General features: G+C 42.1%; 1 protein-coding gene across 1 annotated transcript in view; it reads left to right on the forward strand.

Annotated features, from left to right (window-relative positions):
- The window catches only part of ADGRG4 (adhesion G protein-coupled receptor G4), an 85937-nt gene that overhangs the window by 14704 nt on the left and 49860 nt on the right, over positions 1-21373 (forward strand). Inside the window, exons 2-9 of the mRNA XM_041740084.1 lie at positions 2317-8181; positions 9150-9244; positions 11099-11163; positions 12252-12291; positions 13563-13606; positions 15487-15647; positions 17415-17547; positions 19264-19382. Of these exons, the coding sequence (XP_041596018.1) occupies positions 2317-8181; positions 9150-9244; positions 11099-11163; positions 12252-12291; positions 13563-13606; positions 15487-15647; positions 17415-17547; positions 19264-19382 (6522 nt within the window). The remainder of the gene's footprint in view (positions 1-2316; positions 8182-9149; positions 9245-11098; positions 11164-12251; positions 12292-13562; positions 13607-15486; positions 15648-17414; positions 17548-19263; positions 19383-21373) is intronic.

Below are 21373 nucleotides of genomic sequence, written 5' to 3' on the forward strand. Positions count from 1 at the left end.
GAATGCCAAGTACTAGAGGACTGAAATGAGGATGGAGGGCTGAAGCCCAAAAAACAAGGCAGAAACCTCACACAAAGTGAGGCCTGACAGGTGGGTAGGGACCAAACAGTTCATAGCTTTATAAGCTCTACTAAGAAGCACATTTTTTTTCTTTTTTCTTTAATTTTTATTTATTTATGATAGTCACAGAGAGAGAGAGAGAGAGAGGGAGGCAGAGACACAGGCAGAGGGAGAAGCAGGCTCCATGCACCGGGAGCCTGACGTGGGATTTGATCCCGGGTCTCCAGGATCGTGCCCTGGGCCAAAGGCAGGCGCTAAACCACTGCGCCACCCAGGGATCCCAGAAGCACATTTTTTTTTCCTGGAGTAATGGAAGGCCACTAAAGGGAACTAAGTTTGTGTGTGTGTGTGTGTGTGTGTGTGTGTGTGTGTGTGTGTGTGACATGATCAAATTTGCATTTTGAAAAGATCATCCTGATTGAATTATGGAACAGATTGGAAGAGGAGCCAAGAGCAGAGGCAGAGAGTTCATTTGGGGGGCTACTGCAGAATCCAGGTAAGAAACTGATGCTGATTTGGTGAGGGCAATAAGTGATCAAGATGGAGAGAAACAGATGGAGTCAAGAGCTGTTTGGGAGATAAGAGTCATAGGACAAAATTATGGGTTGGCTATGGCGGGTGAGACAGAAAAAGAAGGAGGTTGAAGGAGAGGGTTTTGGCTTGCATAATTGAATGTGTGATGATGCCATTCACTGAGTGAGAGCACTGAAAGAGGACCCAGTTTGGAGAGAAGACAATGAGTTCAAATTGGGGCATATTGAGTTTGAGGAGTTAATGAGATATCCAAGAGATGTCAAGTAAGTAATTGTGGAACTCAGAATAAGAGTTCTGGTCTAGAGATGTAACTTTGACATTCATCTGCATACAGGTGTAACTCAAATATGGAGGGGTGTGGAGGAACCACAGGGTAAGAAGAGAAGAGGTTCTGGGACCAAGCATTGAGGAACTCTAATATTTAATGACTGGGTTAAACAGGATGGGTCTGCCAAGAGGAAAAAAAGAGTGGCCAGAGGAGTAGGAGTAGGAGAAAGCCCAAGAGTGGGCTATGTCGTGGAAATCAATGAAAAGAGTTATTTTAAGAAGGATGGAGTGGTCAACATTGTCAAAGCCTATTGAGAGGTCAAGTAAGACAAAGACTGAAAAAGTATCCATAGTATATGTCCTCATGAAGGCCACTGGTGACATTAGTGGGTGCTGTGCAGTGGAATGATGACAAAACCCAGACTAGTGTGGGTTTAAGAATGGGGCTGAGGAAGGTGGAGACAGTGGATGTGATGGGAAGGAGGGAGATAGGGCGTGCCTGAAGAGATGTGGGACTCTTATTTTTTGTTGTAAAAGACTGGAAGATGTTTTAAATCAGGAAGAAGAGAGATAATTATTGGTGAGGGATAACTGAGGTGGTAGCACAGCTAAGTTTCTGATAACTTCAATTGTTTTTTCCTGTGAAGTAAGGGGCACAGTTCCTTAATAAACATGTGGGGGCAGAGTTCGATAATGAGAAGGTTTTAAACAGTTACTGCAGAGAGTAGTAGCAAAAATTGACCAGATAAAAGTAGTGGGATGGCTGGGCAGTATGAAAGGCTTATTTGGGGTTGGGGATCATGAATTTATAGGCATATGTGTGACTGTGTCCAGCAGTGCTTGACTGCTCAAGTGCAGGTATGGAGGTGATGGAAAGTCGGGTTGGCACAGAGTTGGTGGGAGCGAGGTGAGGAGGAGGAGTCTACCAGCCTCCTAAAAAGTCTCCTTTCTCTCAGTGTCTTCCCATTCCTACCCATCCTGTACACAAAATTCTTTTTTTTTTTCCGAGAGAGAGAGAGAGAGAGAAAGCATGCGAGTGGGGTTGGAAAGGGCATAGGAGAGAGCTAGAGAGAGAGAGAGAGACAGAGAGAGAGAGAGAATCCTAAGCAAGCTTCATGCCCAGTGTAGAGCCCAATGTGGGGCTTAATCTCATGATTCAGAGCATGAGCTGAGCCAAAATCAGGAGTTGGACACTTAACCAACTGAGCCACGCAGGCACCCCTGAAATGGATGTCCTTCTATTTGTTACATAATGAGGGCATTTTGAGAACCATATTGAGATTTTAGAAAGTAGAAAATCATCTTAAGAAAAACCAAGTAATCAAGTGGCTTGATTATATCTGATACTTATCACCTCTTAAAAACATGAGAAAAAATTATAGAGCTCTTTCTAACAGAATTGTCTCTGATTTCTAAAGCCAAATCCAAAGTAACACATACTTTCTAATTTTCCAGCTGTTTCTGAAAATATAACAATTCAAGAAATGAGTACAACTCTTTCACAACAAATAGATTTGACAACTCCATCCCAAGTTACTGGACTAAAACCACAAGAAACTATATACTCTTCTACAATGTTTAAAAGCATGCCTGTATTTGCAGCTGATTATACAGCCATATCATATTCCAACACAACATCTCCACCTCTAGAAGCAATAACTGCACCGAAGTTTTTAAAAACACCTGTAGCTGAGACAACCAGATTCACAGCAGACATTTTGTCTACTTCAGCAGCCATCACTCTGCCTACCAAAAGTACCTCCATAGGCACTACTACCAATTTCATGAAAGTAAGCAAACCTCCATCTTCAGACAGCACAAGAACGACAAAAATGGCTGAAGCCATTGCTACTGAGACCTTGCATCCGACTACAGCTGCTAATTTTCTATACACATCTGGACTTAGCAAGAATTCAATTATATCCAAAACTTCAGTGACTGAGTCTCAGTCGACCATTATGAAGACATCTTTATTCTCATCTGCTGAGTTGACATCCATATCTACAACATCTTGGCTCAAACACAAATCCACAGGTATTGAGCCACTTTCTATCTCCACAGCTAGACAGGACTTTCTTGCCTCTACAGCTGCTGGAACATTACCTTGGTCCACAGTGGAACATACTTCAGCTACAACCACTCATGTTGGGACTGCATCAGCATTCATACCTGAGTCTGTGCACATCTCCACAGTTGCTCCAGAAGGTTCGGTATTTCCTAGAAATCAGACAGCATCCACGTTGGCAACAACCAACATGGAAATAGCATCTCCAGTTCATTCAAAAACGCTCCAAACCAGGCCTATTGAGATGATGCCTGTGCTAAGAACAACTGAAACAAAATTGACATCTACAAATTTCCAAGACGACTCTTCACCCAGGATGGAGGATACACTATCTACCTCCATACCAAAAAAGGCCTCTTCTGTGGCCCTTTCTTTCAGGACATCAACCCCATTCTCTGGAACTCAGAGTTTACAGCCAGTTACTGATTCTGAGACTACACATACAGCCTTGACTCTTGGGGTCACACTTGCCCCCATGGCACCTGACACTCTGCTTCCCCCCATAACACCTAGGCCAATATATACCCAGAATATACCCACAGGTGGCGGAAACATGCTTCCTTTGAATTCCACTAGATCAGCTTCCACATTCAAGGCCTCTGAGTCTGGTCCCACATCAATAACTGATGATGGTGCTCATCTGTTCTCCACCATTGAAACTACACAGACTTCCAGGCCAGACCAGACCCTGTTGACATCAGCATTCCACGCTTCTAATACAGGACATTCATCCACTACTAGCACTCCTATTATCCCACCAGAAGCCCCCTCAGAAAGCAAGGCTACCACTATCACTGGTGCTGGTATTACTGCTGGCACCACTACAGACAGATACGCAAAACCTCTATCCAAATTGACTACTTTGTGGTATGCTAATTTCTCCACAGTTTTGGGAACCACATCTATAACCCAACAGCCTGAGTCTAAACTTACCACTTTACAACTAAAACCTACCCCTCTGTCCATAGCAGCTGGAAGTGAACTTCCTTCAACGCCAAGGGAGACATTTGTTCCACCAGTAGGTGTAATATCTACCCTTGCTAACATTGAACCAAATGTTTCTACTGAAGAGAGTGCTTCTGAGACCACAGTAATAGAGACAAATGGCACAGTTGCATTTGGAGAGACAATAGCCCCTGTCCCAGAGTCTGCAACAACACAAAAGTGCAGTCATCCTGTGATAAGGATAGAAACAACTTCCCGTTATCTTGAGGGAAAATCAACTATAGCGGTGACAACTGAGCTTTCCCCATTTGCAACAATGCTGGAAGCAACAGATGAATCTGCGCAAATGGTAACAGCTTCTGTCACCGCTTCCCCTTTTCCTGACATTGAAAAGTTGACCACCCTGTTGGATAATAAAACTACAACTACTGAGGTGAGAGGAAGTTGGCTTTCTACAAAATTGATGGCAACCACACCTAAGAGCTCCTACGATGGAACCACAGAAATCTTTAATTCCACTCACACCCACACAGCACATTGGACTTCAGAGGCTCTACCTGTGGGGGATCCAACTCCATCTCCCATTTTTGGGAGCACACAGACATTCCCTGAACTCCTGGGAACTTCTACCACAAGGATAGTGGGGACCAGTTTTGCCACTGTCCTTACAGACATGATGGCCATGTCCTTGTCTGCTGGTGTCTCACCTCCACAGCCTACAGCTACCCACTCCTCAGCAACCCCTGCACCATCAGCTACGGTGACCACAACATCGGTGTCACCGTTGGATCAGACTGCTTCCACAACCAAGAATACCGTGCCTACCCGCAGACACTCGATTCACACCACTTTGGAAGCCACAGTGTTCCCTGTCGGGATGACACCCACAACAGTCCCTTCTCTGACAGATACTCCGGTCCCCTCGTGGAGACCTCCCGCTCCTGTGGCAACTATGGCTGAGACCACCTTTCTCTTCCCTTCGGCTGACACAGTAACCCCATTTACACCCACTCTTGTCTGCTCTAAATCTCTCCCTGACAACATTCCTGTTGTGTCCTCCACCCATGTGATCTCAACTGTGTTTACACCAGTAGCAACCCAACCCATGTCTCAAAGGGAGGAGACTTCTACCCATGCTCTTAGCCTTCCATACACTCTCAACAGCAGTGGAGATATTGTTAGCTTGGCTACTAGCACCATAGAAACTTCTGTTGTTGATGAAACCATGCCCTCACACACCTCTCCCAATAAGCTTACAGTAGATGGTCACATTTCTCAATCTTCAACACGTCTTGGAAACACACTGGTCCCCACCCTATTAGTGACTGATGTTTCTACCTTATCTTCTGACAAAGAGCAGATGACCATATCCTTGGGAAACACCTCTAGAACTGTGGAGGTGACAGAAATGTCCCCATCAGAGAATTCTTTTATTTCAGACTCCCAGAGTACTTCATCCTTGGAAATGACACATTCAGGATTTGCTGAGACCACAACAATTTCCAGTCACCAAACACATTCACCTTCAGAGTTTCCACTTGCCACTTCACCTGACAGGATTTCAGCTTCATCTCCCATGTCTGGAACCACACAGACTATACCTACCTCTATCTTAAGTCACTCAGTAGATGCTCACAATCCAGAAATGTCTACCAGTCTTGGGAAAACAGCCCTCCCTTCACAAGCTCTGACAATCACTACACTTTTGTCTCCTGAAAAAGAAAGCATCAGTACACTTTCAGTATATACTCCCAGAACTGAGAAAATGATAGTAAGTGCCACCTCTATGACTCACCTTTTCTCATACCACCAGGATACCTCATTTGTAGACACCGTAACTTCCAGGACAACCAGAATATCCAATCCTGTAAATGTCAACACAACTCTTTCATACTTGCTTTCCCTGAAAACTCAAACTAAGATGACTTCAGTTGCCTCTTCCATTTCTGAAAGTACGCAGACCTCCCCTGAGTCCTTGTCTCTTTCCACGACTGGACTTTCTCATGCCAATTTTACAATTGTCTTTACTGATGGGATCACTACAGTCCTTTCTACTCCAAATGCACCTACAGCACTTCGTGAGAAAACCCCTGTGGCAACATCCACTCTTATTGACCAGGTGTCCTCACTGCCAGTTAGCGTCACTGCTGTCAGCTCCAAAAGAGTTTCTGCCACTCCCACAATACTAATAACTAAATATTCTAAAACAGCACACCCAGACTGTTTGAAAAGTCCCTCCATAGCCACTTCTGGGCCTGTGTCTGAGATGCCTTCAATGTCAGTTAATGGCTCTGCTTTCTCACCTCCTGCTGTTTCTATTGACACTTCCACAACAGTTGGACCATTCTCTTCGTTATTGTCTTCAACTACCCCTAGGACTACTATGGCCCTACAAGCATCTACATTGGATGTTGCACCTGGGCCTACTTCAAAAAGCACATTGTTTTCCTCTACTTCCATTACTTCAGAAATGACAGAGGTGTCCTCCAGGATCACACCTACATCCTTTTCCTCTCTGACACAGTCAACTTTTCCCTCTATGAAAACCATTCCAACCACTGTTACAGCAGGGATAGTGACTCCATCCATAGGCACCACTGCCTCCTCTTTACTCAGTTCTAGGAACACTGGAGCTATTTCTTCCATTTCAAAGACCACATTTTCACCATTTCAATCAACAACTCAACAGTTGTCACAAAGAGATGAGACTACAACTCTGGGCATATTATCTGGGACTACTAATGGCTCCTTATCTCCTGTGAGCAGTAGTATAGTAACTGCTCTCACAAATACTTATTCCAGAACTGCTGCCCTAGAAAGTGTGCTTTCATCTACTCCATCAGATAATCTCCATACTTCGTTGAATATTGAGGTTTCTCCATCTTTGACTAGCTCCAAGAGCATTCCTGGACCCACAAAAAGTGTCAAAGCCACCACTTACCTTTCTTTGAATACAGAAAAGATGACTTCCTTGTCAGAAAATTCTTCAGCAGCTGAACTAACAAAAGGTGCTATATCTGTGGATACCCCTGTTTCATATCCTCTATGGACTCCATCCATTGCAACTCCACCCTCTTTGACATCGTTTCTTTTTTCACCTCGTAGTACTGAAGCCAAGTTCTCTACTCCAGAGACTTTTCTTCTTCTTACATCCCAAATGGCTGAATTTCCAGTTCTGGGCACAAGAATCACATCTAGTAACACCAAATCTCTGCTTATGACTACCTGGGACACACCCACAGCTAAAGGTTCTCAACTTCCAATTTCTGCCACTACTCGTATACCTACACCCCACAAAGTGGAAACAGAGACTCCATACCTTGTTCCTGGGTCTTTGTTGACATTCACAGCCTCTCAGACTGGTCTTGTATCTGAAGATGTTACGGCAAAATCATCAATTTCCATGCCAGGAAGTCTTCCTACCTTGGGGATGTCTGACAGCCCTTCATCATCAATATCTTCAAGATCTATCCCTATCACGTTGGCTGACATTAAGCACACATTTGAGAAGACAGCTACATCTGTAACTCCTGGGACCAGACTCACACTGAATCCTTCTGTCGCCACTTCAGGATCTATGCTTTCAGAGGCTACCAGTTCACCCATACTGGCTTGGATTTTATCTACGCTCCCTTTGGGTCCTCCACTGGTGACTGTATCCAATAGTCCTCACATAACTTCTACAGTAGAAGTGTCAAAGTCCACATTTCTGACTTCTGACACTACACCAACACACTCATTCACTAACTTTACAACACTACCCTTTGCTGCCATAAGCACGGCACTCACCAAAACCACTCCTGCACCTACAGTGGGCAGTATCACTGCTGGCTTCACAATTTCTCTCCCTATGTCTATAAAAATCACAAATGCCAGTACATACACTTCCAAATTCGCTGAGGCATCTTCCAGAACCACTGTGACTGCCAACTCCAGGACTGTGTCTCAACCTCTACCCTTTAGCAGAATGAGTAGGTTGCCTCCTACAACTGACCACACCCTATCTATTAGTTCCACGTTTCTGCCTAGCCCCACAGTAACATCTGCATGGAGTAAAATCTCACCTACATCATCATCCCCTACTTTAGTTCTTCCTAAGCCCACACTGGACTCCCTTCCAAATATAACCACCAGTACGCTTACTGCTACCACAGCCTCATTTCCACTCACATCCACTGGAGTAACACATCCTTCTACAGCAACTGTGTCTTCACTACTTTCTTCCTCTTCTGAGACAACCTGGCTGGACTCCACATCTTCTTTTCTATCTATGGAAACATCAACTTCACTTATTGCCACTAAGTCTACAGGTATGTTCCACAACATGTGCAGTTAATCACTAACAGAATGCATGCACAACAGGTCATGTGTTCTCTAAGGCGGCCAGTTCTCTGAAGGCAGAAAAGGATAAATGATACAGATGTTTCTTATCTCCTTCAGACAGTGGGTCCAGTGGATACCTTGTCCAAACAGAATTCTCTAGCCATCTTGCTTAGCTTTGCTTTATTGAAATATAATGCAAATATATCTTTTCATTCAACATGACATTTCTTAACACCCTTTCCATCCATTTTGTTCCTGATGCTCTGTCTCTGGCAATGTGAACATGGACCAGGAACTTCACTCTCTCCCCGTAGAGAATGATATGGCATAGCAGCAAACACCAGGAGATACTCTAGCCTGCCTTTTTTGAATTCCTCTTATACAGGCCTCAGCTTCTCCAGTCACCACTTCTTGCCAGCTTAGAATGCTGATCCATAGCCAGGCAGTATTTGGCTTCCATTTCACTCAAATACTGGATATACCTTCAACTTTTAACGTTCCCAAATTGAAATCTGATAAGATAGACAAGAGAAAGAGGAAAAGAGAGAAAACCTGAAGCAGAAAAAAAGGCACAGGAAAAAAAAAGGCACAGGAAGAAATAAATATTTCCTCAGGGTGATCTTGTGAGATATTGTTCAGCTTGACCGTTAAAAGGACTGGAAATGTGTTGGCTAATGAAAATTGAGGATTTGGGGGATTTGCAGAATGTCCATCAACTGTGTAGCAATCAGGAAACTGCCCAAATAATTAAAGCAAAAATGTAATGGTACATCTGTTTTGCTTTTGGATATGGAGCCAAAAGTGCTGGTTCTTGACCTTGGAGTTAAATTAAGCAAAATTTAAGAATGAGACTTCATTGTTAGTCTCTTTAAAATAACAAGCAATTTTGACCAAAATTATGGAAGTTAAGTTTCTTGGACTAAGTGAATGAAATTAATCTCATTTTTAATTACAGTTTCCTTCTACAATATTGAAATGAGCTTCTCTGTGTTTGATGAAGAGCCAAGGATCCCTATTATCAGTGTTGTAAATGAATTTGCAGAAAATTGGGTAAAATAATCTTTTAAATATTTATGGTACATATAAAATATGTGAAGATATATATATATATATATGATATGTATATATATTTAATATGAACTGAGTAGATTAAAACTAGGCTTTACTTTCTTCTACCCATTATACATTCCACAGCTAATTGGTTTTGATTTTTTTGCCACAAATTTATCTACTCTGTAAGTAACACCATAAGGATGTATGTGGTCTCTCTTTCACAGTGCCAATGCTGAAAGCTTTGATGGGATGTTATTATTTTAATTTGTTTAGAACTGTACATTTCCCTCCACTGACACAAATTCTGGGCCTTTGCCAAATTTTCCTATTTGGAGAAAGTAGGAGAACAGTGATAACAAAGTCTATGCTATTGTATTTACAAATGTTTGTTTCCTGCATTTTAAATTATTTTTCTCTTCCACAAGAAATGTTTTATTTATCTTTACTTCTTTTTGATAATAAGAGTAATGCATACTTTCTGTAAAAATTTTTGACACTGAAATCTGAGACCCAGAAAGTAAATGTTTTCTCTAATACTGTTCCTTGTATTGACTCCTCTTCACAGTCTGAGTTATATTCATTCAGATTTTTTCCTATACCTGCAATAACACTGATTCATGTATGTTATTTTACAAAAATAACTGGAATCATATAATTATGCTATTCTGCAACTTGCTTTTTCTCACTTAACTGTATATCTTTTTTTTTTTAGATTTTATTTACTTATTCATGAGAGATACAGAGAGAGAGAGGCAGAGACACAGGCAGAGGGAGAAGCAGACTCCATGCAGGGAGCCTGACGTGGGACTCGATCCCAGGTCTCCAGAATCACGCCCTGGGCTGAAGGTGGCGCTAAACCGCTGGGCCACCGGGGCTGCCCTAATCGTATTTCTTTGAGCATATTCATGCTGCAAATATTGACCTACCTCATATCCTTTAACAGATACAGAGGATTTCACTCAATGATTGTAATGTAGTATTTGTTTTTTTAGATCCAGCCATTCATTGGTGGACATCTGGATTGCTTTTATTTTTTTTTCTCTATTTGGAAACAATGCTGACAATAATACCCTTGCAATAAATATTGGAGGCACTTGAGTTTTTCTATAGAATAAATACCCAGAACTGGAATTGCTAGATCAAAAGACAGGAGCATTTCACATTTTAAAAGCTAGAGCTAAGTGGCCTCCCAGACAGGTAATGTCATGTCTGTTTCCTCTCTTTCCCCACCAGCATTTCTTTGCAAGTATATATGACATGATTATAAGTGCTTGAAAATAGACAGGTATATTTGTCCACTAGGGCTGCCATAACAAAATACAATTCACTGAGGAGCTTGAACAACAGACGTTTCTTTTCTCACAGTTCTGAAGGTTGGTAGTCCAAGATCAAGGTGTTGGCAGGGTTGATTTCTCCTGAGATCTCTCTCCTTGGCTTGCAGATGGCCACTTTCTCATTGTGTCCTCACATACCATACACACACACACACACACACACACACACACACACAGATTGAGGGGGGGGGAGAGATCTTGGGGTCTCTTCCTCTTCTTATAGGAACATGGGTCCTATCTGATTAGCGCTCCACCCTATGACCATATTTAGCCTGATTGCCTCTTTTAAAGGCCCTACTTCCAAAAATAATCACATTAGGGGGTTTGGGCCTCAACATGTGAATTTGGCGGGGGACACAATCCAGCCCCAAAATTGAATAACTGACTGGAGCAGATGGAAATGTTGAACTAACCAAAATAATAAGTTCAACTTAATGATGACATTGTCTCAGGTAATTTTCCTGGGTTAAGACAGAGGAGGGAAAATACTAAAACTGCTATGTTTTGTCTTTTACAGTTGAATTCTATATTTCAGGACAGTGAATTTGCTGTTGCTAATCTGGTTATTCAAATTAAAAGCAGGTATGTGAGTGTTATTTATTATGGGAGGAAGGCAGTTTGAGGGCATTCTGGGTCTTTTTCTGAGATTTAGGGACTGCATTTTGAGTTGCATCTTCCCTTCTGAGTATAGATTCTCTTTAGAATATGGAAGAAATTTCTGTTATCTCTGTAGGGTGTAAAGCCAGTGGGAGAACAAAACAGAAGAAAATAAATAGAGGAAACGGTGGAATTGAATTCAGTTACCTTTAATGCCCCTCTTAGCTTTAAAATGCTATGATTCTGTGACTTTAGGGGAAAAATCATGCCTTAAAGGATGAAGGTTAGGAACGGCCAATGGTGAGTGAAGATTTATAAGACCCTTTATTTTCCGATAATGCGCTTTCATTAGGAGTTAGAAATTCCAAAGGGAACTTGAAATGTTTAAAGTGAGGAATGCAAAAATAAATAAATAAATAAAATGAGGAATGCCGACTAGTCTAAGACTTGCCTGGGGCACAAATTTGGAGAGGTGATTGCAGTGCAACTGGCAGGAATTGAGTAGTATCCAGGAGTCCATGACAAAGAGGAGAACTGCCTTTCCCTACCCTGTCCAAGAACTCTGGTTTACACCTCTAGATTTGTTGCCATATATTTACTAAGAGGGTAGGATTCTACTCCACATATATTGTTTAAAAGCCTTCTTTTAAAAAAAAATAAAGCCTTCTTCTCTTGCTTTAAAGTACATCATGTACATCTTTTCAGGCCAATATGTACAGATTTAGCTTATTCGTTTTAATGACTACATGGGATTCTTTTGCATGGGTGTGCCACAATGTATATATCCAATTACCTAGTGAGGGACATTTCCGTTATTTCCACTCTTGTACATATATTTGTATGCACCCTTACTGTGCTGTTATGGGATAGATTCCTGGAAGTGGGGTTGTTTAGTCAAATACTTACTACCATTTTGGTATGCAGATAATGACCAGGCTCTTTTGAAGTGTCTCCTTAAAGCCTTAGTATTTGAATTCCAAGCTGGGGGAATTCTTGTTCTTCCTCACAGTTGTCTTTCTCCTGAGCTTTTGTACTAATGCATTTGGCACCATTTTTTTATGCTTTTGATACAGAAGCACTTCTGAGGGAGAAATAACCACGGACCAAACTGTAGTAAGTAATTTTCAAAATGAATCTACCTGTGACTCCTTCAATACCTGAGTAGATGTAAGTAAAATAGTGCTTCTACCCAAGTGTACATCAAGCAAAGCTCAATTGTGGTCATTGAGGGTCAAATTACATTACTTTCTTTGGCATCTGCACAAGAACCCAGTAAGAAAACCATCTTCTGCTTTTCTGAACTCCCTGCAGGGCAGTTTTTTGAGGTACATTTTGTGGGCTATGGGAGTGTGGAGTGACTTGGAGATTATAAATGGCAAATGGAATTTCTTGGTTGTAGACATCTTGGACAAAAGCCTGGTTCTCCCAAGAATGACACAACTGTTTGCAAGACTTGACATTCACATAATAAATCTACCATTTATCTGTATAGATTTGAAATCAGAGTGTGATAAAAACTATCTCCCATCATTCTTGCCCCAGTACTCAGTACTTATTCCAGTGCCTCAAAGCTTTACTGTGACAGACTCTAAAAGGATCAGTAAGCACATACTTAGTAAGGTATTTAGATATGAGATAAATATTTTGATTTTACAAAGTACAATCAAGCCTACAATGCCTTCCAAATAATCTGCCAGCATTTAAAATGCTTTCTATAAAGAACTGAGTCTTAATTTCTTAATTTAACACATTATAGATAACTTGACCTAAGTCCTCTCAAATAAATAGGTGTAAAAAGCCTTTTGGTGACAACGTGGTCCCCAGAATCAGGCTGCCCGGATTATAATCCCTGTTCCTCCACTTCCTTACTGGGAGACCTTGGGCAACCTAATTAAACACTCTGTGCCTCAGTTTTCTCACCTGTAGAATGAGGATGACAATATTACCATTCCTCATAGGGCTGTTGGAAAGATGGGATGGGATGATTTATGCCAAGTACTTAGCACAGGAACATAGTAAATGCTTGATAGTGTTTACTATTATCATCATCATGTTAGGGTCCAGATCCAGAAGGCTCAGATTTTGCTCCCAGTTCTGTGACTCGCCAGTTGTGCGATACTAGGCACATCATTTAACTTCTCTGAGACTTAGCTTCATCATCTAGGAAATGGGGTGATAAACCCTGCATTGCCCACACTACATGGGTAATATGAGGACTAGGTGCATTGATTTTTTTGAGGGTGATTTGCAAATGGCAATGAGTTACATAAATGTAAAGCATAATTATGATTGCTGTTGTTAACAATAAGCCCTGTACTCAAATGTGATATTTGTTTAAAGATTTCAGTGACCATGTACTTTTGTTTTGCATTATTTTGGAACAGAGAGAAGGGCAAGGAATGGCTACAATTTCCCATGTCCTATCCAGGTAGGAGCTGAGTTTATTCATAGCTGGTACATTTAGTTCTGATTTTCCTTCCATTTAATTCTGTATTTTCAGCCTGTCGGTCAGAGTTGTCAGAAGGAGATCAAAGTACATGCTGGTTATTTTACAGATGCTGTAATTGGGCTTTTGCCTTCAAGAAATAAGTTGTTTCAGTTGGTCATGGTGCAGCCTAGCAGCCTGCCTCCTGCCTCTTTGTAGTGAAGAGAAAATGGGGTTCAAAGAGGCCATAGTTTGGGGATGGGGAACAAAGTGTTGTCATCCAAAAAGTCCATGAAATAGCGAGCAGGGAAGTGGAAAAACAACATGGCAAGGAACCTTGGTCCTGTTCAGACCCATGGTCCAGCTCTTCCTAGAATGCTAGCTATTGTTGCCCCGCTTGGTGCAACTCAGAGGGGCTCACGGGAAGGTCACTGATATGTTCAGGGTTCTAAGAGTAAAGAGTCTGTTGCAGGAAAGGGAGAGGTTTAAAAGTGAGGAGTCCTCTTTAGATTGGCAAAATGAGAGCTGGGAAGAGATGGGCTCCACATGGAAAGGTGGGGCGACAAGGACTCTACTGACCGTGAATCAGTGGAGAGGGAAGCATGACTTAGATTGGACAAAGAGAAATTTTCAGTTAACACAGGCACGTCTAACTTTCAACAGCTGTAGGAAACGTAGGAAATGTGTGCTTCCAAAAGATGTATTGGCAAAAACAAATGGGGAAAAGGTCTAGGTAAGCTTGTGACTCCTTTTTTTTTAAAAAGATTTTATTTATTTGAGAGAGAAAGAGAGCATGAGCAGGGGGAGTGGCAAAGGGAGAGGGAGAAGTAGGCTCCCTGCTTAGTGGGGAGCCGGAAGCAGGGCTTGATCCCAGGATCCTGACCTGAGCCAGTCAGCTACTTAACCAACTGAACCGCCCAGGTGCCCCTAAGCTTTTGAATCTTAAAAAATGCTCCAAAATGGAATAGCAGAGAAAATTAGAATGTCTGAGGACCTTGCTCCAGCAGTTAAGGTCAAGCACAGCCCTATTTTTTCTCAATGTATCCTTTAGTGGACAGAATACTCTAGGGATATACTAGGTATTTGTGACCTTGGCTAAGTCTCAGCTCCCTCATCTGTGGAATGGGGACCATAATAGCGCTACTCATAAGGCTGTTGTGTAGGTAACATGAGTCAAAACACAGGGAGCGAGAGTGCTACAAATGTTAGCTACTATCACTACCATTATCTCCATTATTATTCTATTATAGAAATAGGCCTTCTGCAGAACACATCTTTAGAGACTAATTGAGCATGTGCCATTTGCCTTCTTGCAGTAATGATGGATAAATTGGAGACCAGAAGGATAAAAGGTTTTCTCCGAAGTAATAAATCCTGAGTACTCCATCTTCTCTATTAATTAGCACAAGCTCCTAGAGAACGAATGTCTAGTTCATTTTATTTCATTTTAGTTTGCTTTTTTAAAGATTTATTTATTTGAGCGGGGGAGGAGCAGAGGGATTGTGCAGACTCCCCACTGAGTGCAGAGCCTGAGAGTCCGGATTGATCCCAGGACCCTGAGATCCTGACCTGAGCCAAAACTAAGAGCCTGGCTTAACCGACTGAGCCACATAGGTGCCCCAAGTTGATTTTATTATAATGCAAATGTTGCTGACTGTTCTTTTGAAAATGCGTTTTGTTTTTTTTTTTGCATATGAAAATTTATCAGAAGATTTCAATATGTTGTCTTCCATCATTTCTTAAGATTTGCCACTTAATAGATGTAAAATGTTTGCTATTTATGGACTCTCAATTTAGTCATCTGTGTAGAATTTCAACACCACGGGCCAAGTGGCACTATGTTGACTCACTGCAACATGGTTCTTTTCTGCTCTGCTCTTTAGCTATGTTTGTCGGGCTATCCTAAAGGCCAGTTCTTCTTTAGCAGCCATCGAATTGATGAGCAGGATCAAAAGTAAAATACATGACAACCTCACGCATGGAAACTTCACCCAAGGTCAACTAACGTTATTAGTGAAATCTGAACACGTTGTGGAAAAACTAGGTAACTGGGGGGGGGGGGAGTATTCCATACATATTCACTCCCATTATTATAAAGGTCATAATGCATGCATAGTAACACATCCTGAGTTCTGACGAGGGGGGGGAGGAATTGTCTTCATGTTCCTTTCCACATTGTCAGTGCTCAGTTGCCCTGACAACCTTCCTACCCAGAAGAGCTGATGAAAAATACAGAGGGGTTACCAGAGACAATTGGTCAGCTCTGGCTATCAGCAGTGGCCAGTCTATCAACAGAGAGGGAAGATTGTCTCTCTTGCATAAATACCCAGAGGCCTGGGGAGCTTCCTCATTCCACACGATAGTTGTCCAATAGATGCTTGCTAATTTATTGATTGATATAGCCAGGCTATTCATCCAGTAAAGTGATTTGGGAACAATCCAGAATTTGTCTCACGGGCATTTCTTTCCTTTAATGGTAAAGAGGAAGGCTATTAGACCACTCCAATCTCCTTGCCCATGGCTGCCAGCTCTCTTACTTTTCCCCAGTGGACTGCAGGAAAAACATCAGGCTAACCCAGATAACACACAGAGGCATTAGAACACACAATCCTTGGCAACAAACTGATTAGGTAGCAGAGGGCAAGGCTGTGATCCCAAGTGACAGTGAGATGGGAGGCAGAGAAACATAGAAGCCACAGGCAGAGCCCACCTTGCAAATGGCTTTGATGGCTGTCCTCAGAGGAAGCAGCTGACATGGCCAGACCAGGCTGACTGGGCCACTTCTCTTGGCCACTCTGTCAATACCTGAAGGAAAGATTTCCGGAATCAGGGTCACAAACCCAGTGGGTGGTCAGTAGAAACTGGAAACTTACCACACACACTTAGCCCAGGTCACTTCTCCCTTAATGTGACACTTGGCAGCAAAACCTTGCCTTTGGCACACCACCAGCAGAGCAGAGCTCTTGTGTCTAATATTGGCAATGGCAGATACATTGGGTTTACTAAAACCAAATCCACCCCAGAGTGCATTAGGAAGGGAGGAACTACCCAGAAGGAGAAGTCAGCCTTTGGTTTCCTGTCACTAACAGTGGATACCTCAGAAGGAGGGCAGTTGGCAGGTTGAGGACTTAAGATTTTTTTGGGTGTGGCCTGAATTTTTTTCAATGAAAATGTAACATTTTTATTTTATTTTATTTTATTTTATTTTATTTAAAAGATTTTATTCATTCATTTCATTTCATTCATGAGAGACAGAGAGAGAAGCAGAGACACAGGGAGAGGGAGAAGCAGGCTCCACGCAGGGAGCCTGATGTGGGACTCAATCCCAGGACTCCAGGATCATGCCCTGAGTCGAAGGCAGAAGCTCAACCACTGAGTCACCCAGGTGTCCCAAAATGTAGCATTTTTAAAAAACCAAGACAAAAAAACTGTCCTGTCAACTTGTGGTTTTAATGAAAAGGGCCAAGTGTGAGTTTTTCCCAGGAGGCTTATTTTATTTTATTACATTTTTAAACATTTTATTTATTTACTTGAGAGAGCAAGCACAAGCAGTGGGGAGGGGCAGAGGGAGAGGGAGAAGCAGACTCTCCACTGAGCAGGGAGCCCAATGAGGGGCTGGATCCTAGGACCCTGGAATCATGACCTGAGTGGAAGGCTGATGCTCAACCTACTGAGCCACCCAGGCACCCCCTGGGAGGCTTTTTTTTTAAGGCAGCATTTCATGTATTTCAGTGAAGCCTGGTTTAAATGGCCTGGTAGAAAAAGTTTCCTCTTTTATTTGCTGGTGTTTACTTGTGGTGTTTCTCTGTAGAGCCGGGAAAGTGTGAAGCCCAGGAGACAGTCTCTAAATACAAAGGAACCTATAAATGGCTCTTAACCAACCCTACTGAGACAGCCCAAACTAGATGCATAAAAAACAGGAATGGAAATGCTACTAGAATCTGGTACGTATTGGCCAAGTTCTAATTGCTGGTTCAGAGACTCAAAGATCCACTTAATTGGGGCCACGCTTCTGTCATTTGTCTGAGTAGGCTCCCGCCTTCCCCTCTACTCCATCCTGCCTTCTTTCACCCTTTGGACTGACTTAAGTATATGCAGGTAACATAAGAGCATTCTAGAAAAATATTCAAGAAGACAAAAGAGAAAAAGTAACTTACAATCCCGCCACCTGAACACAGCTGGCTTTAGGTTGGCAGATTTTTTTTTTCACCTCTCTGTTCCCTGTGTGCCTTTAAGTTTTATGGAATTTTATGTAGCGGTAATCACCATCCTCATCTCAATAATGTGATTTACCTTTTCACTCAATAGTTGATCAAACATTTTCTATGTTTTATGTTCTTCTTCTTAATGACCATTTCGAAAAATTGCCTCAGAATCTACCTCGTTGATGGGCCATAATAATTTACTAAATCACCCTTCTATTGTTGCCTTATCATTTTCCTTCTTTAAATCATCAGTCTCTCTTCTCTGACTCTCTGCTGTTAATGGTTTATGCCATTAACTTAAGTAGGCAGACCAGAAGGGCAGCAGGTTTTGACAGAGGCTTAAAAGCTCTCTGTTGGAAGGCAATATCTTGGACTGGGTCCTACTCTCTTCATACATCTAATCAGTCAGCAAATCATGCTGGTTTTGTGATCACAATCAGAGCTCCCATGTAGCCTTTCCTTTCCATCCCCACTGCCACGACCCCAGTGCACACTCTTACTATTATCCCTTGTCTACTATTAGAGCAGTCTCCTCGCCTTCCCCCTGCTCTGGTTCCATGTTGCCCCAAGTATTAAGTCCAAACTCCAAAATACAGTGCTCAAGACCTGCAAGCTCCCTTTTTACCATGCATGCCGGCCAAAAAGGGCCATTTGCTATTCTGGACTCCAATGGGTGCCTCCTTGTGTCTCTTTCTCTGCTTGTGCTATTTGCTCTGCTTCAGGGCAGGGGAGCCTTTCTCCATCTCTGTTCTTTTTCTTTAAGATTTTATTTATTGGGATCCCTGGGTGGCGCAGCGGTTTGGCGCCTGCCTTTGGCCCAGGGCGCGATCCTGGAGACCCGGGATCGAATCCCACATCGGGCTCCTGGTGCATGGAGCCTGCTTCTCCCTCTGCCTGTGTCTCTGCCTCTCTCTCTCTGTGACTATCATAAGTAAATAAAAATAATAAAAAAAAGATTTTATTTATTTATGAGAGACACAGAGAGAGGGAGAGAAGCAGAGACACAGGCAGAGGGAGAAGCAAGCTCCATGCAAGGAGCCCGACACAGGATTCGATCCCGGGAATCCAGGATCACACCCTGGGTTGAAGGCAGGAGCCAAACTGCCGAGCCACCCAGGGATCCCTCCGTCTCTGTTCTTTTAGCGTCCAGCTTGGCTCAAAAGTTGCAAATAAGTTCTCCTTGCTTGGTGGTTTGATAGATTCAGTTCTGTTGATACAGTGTTTCAACTTCTACCTTGCCTAATAAATGTAGTTACATTTACAGACTGGAACAACCAAGTTTCGAGAAGCTACTTCAGAGACCAGACTCTGCCCTATCTCAGCCCAGAGGCTGGGAGTGGGCAGAGGGGAGGCATGCCAAGGCTACATGGTGTCCCTTCTTTGTTTACTTTAAGACTATTCTGGCCTCATTCTCCAATGAGAAGGCCTTTTGTGCCTCTCTCCTTTCTTTTTCAGCTCAATCAATATCAATACTGGCAAATCTCAGTGGGAAAAACCAAAGTTGAAACAATGCAAACTGCTTCAAGGACTTCCTGATAAGATCATGGATCTTGCTAACATTACTATCAGCGATGGTAAGACTGTTCTGTACACGTTAATGAAATAATGGAACCTTGGTTAGTTCGTCTGCTTGACCCGAGACGAGAGGGTACAGGCAAGCCTCATGGTAGGAAAATCTACCTTACAAAGATCCGATTTCAGAAACTAGGTACTTAATGTTGGTGGGAGTGGGGCATGCTAAGTTGGGACCATCAGTGTTTTTTGCTTTCTAGTGTTTTTTATTATATAATTTTTGGCTAATTATTATTTTTCATTTTAAAACCGTTTTTTTAAAAGATTTTATTTATTTATCCATGTAAGACTCTATTCCAGGACCCCAAGATCATGACCTGAGCGGAGGGCACGTGCTCAACCACTGGGCCACCCAGGTGCCCCTAAAACAATTTTAATAGGGGGGTGCCTGAGTGCATCTGACTCTTGGTTTCAGCTCAGGTCATGATCTCAGGGTGGTGAGAGAGAACCCACCTCGGGCTCCATGCTCAGCAGAGAGTCTGCTTAAGATTCTCTCTCTCTTTCTCCCTCTCCCTTAGCTCCTCTACCTGCTCACTTGCACACACACTCTCTCTCTTAAATAATAAATAAATCTTTACAAAAACAGTTTGGGGGTGCCTGGGTGGCTCAGTAGGTTAAGCATCTGTCTCTTGGTTTTGGCTCAGGTCACCATCTCAGGGTTGTGAGATTGAGCCCCAAGTGGGGCTCTGAGCTTCGTGTGGAGTCTGCTCTCCCTCTCGTCCTGCCCCTCCCTCCTTCTGTCTCTCAAATAAATAAATAAATAAATAAATAAATAAATAAATAAATAATCTATTTTAAAAACCAAAACTATTTTATTTTTATTTTTTTAGAAGATTTTTATTTATTTATTCCTGAGAGACAAAGAGAGAAGCAGAGACAGAGACAGAGAGAGAAGCAGGCTCCTCACAGGGAGCCCGATGTAGGACTTGATCCCCTGACTGGGATCACTCCCTGAGCCAAAGGCAGATGCTCAAACCGCTGAGCCACCCAGGCATCCTTCAAAACAATTTTAATAGGTAATTCTTCACATAGTTCAATGTTGCAAAACCAAAAAGGATATACAGTGAAACATCTTCCTATTGCTGACACCAGGCATTTAATAAATATCCACAGAAATATTTCATGTATCTATGAGAAAATTTACACATACGCACACCATATGTATGCATATACATATACATGTATATTCTCCCTCCCTCTTAGTACACAAAGTGGAGCTTGGTATCCATTGTACTCTGCACCTTGCTTTATGTTAACAATATATTGCAGAAATTATCATTTTAGTATATAAAGAGCTTCCTCATGCTTTTTATCACTGCATTACATTATACTGCATGGATATGCCACAATTTATTTCTTTAACCTATTTCCTGTGGGTGGGCGTTTAAGCTATTAATAACATTTTATTCTTACAAAACTGCTGTAATGGATATTGTACATATGTCATTTTGCAAAAGTGGGTTATACTTGAAACATAAATTCCTAAAAGTAGAATTGCTGGGTCAGTCATACTTTGATGGTGTCAAAATGCTCTCTGTAATGCTTGCACTAGTTCATACTCCCACTTGCAAGGTATGAAAGCACCTGTCTCCGGATATCTTCATCAACACAGTATGCTATCAGATTTTTGGATCTTTGCTGATTTGATAAGTAGAAATTGATATCTCATTGCAGTTTAAAAATTTTTTTGAAGATATTCACATATCATAAAATTTTACCCATTTAACAGGTATAATTCCATGGTTTTTAGCATATTCGCTAGACTGTTAGCAACAGTCACTGCTAATTCCAGAACATTTTGATCTCTCCAAAAAGAAACCCCATACACATCAGCAGGCACTCTCATTACCCCCTCCCTGCAGCCCCTGGAAACCTCTAATCCACTTTCTTTCTTCTTTTAATTTTATTTTATTGTAGTGAGAACACTTACCATGAGATCTACTCTCTTGACAAATTCTTAAAGTACAATGTTTTAAGGCTGACCTCCAGAACT

Source organism: Vulpes lagopus, chromosome X, assembly GCF_018345385.1.
Source record: "Vulpes lagopus strain Blue_001 chromosome X, ASM1834538v1, whole genome shotgun sequence".
Lineage (NCBI taxonomy): Eukaryota > Metazoa > Chordata > Mammalia > Carnivora > Canidae > Vulpes > Vulpes lagopus.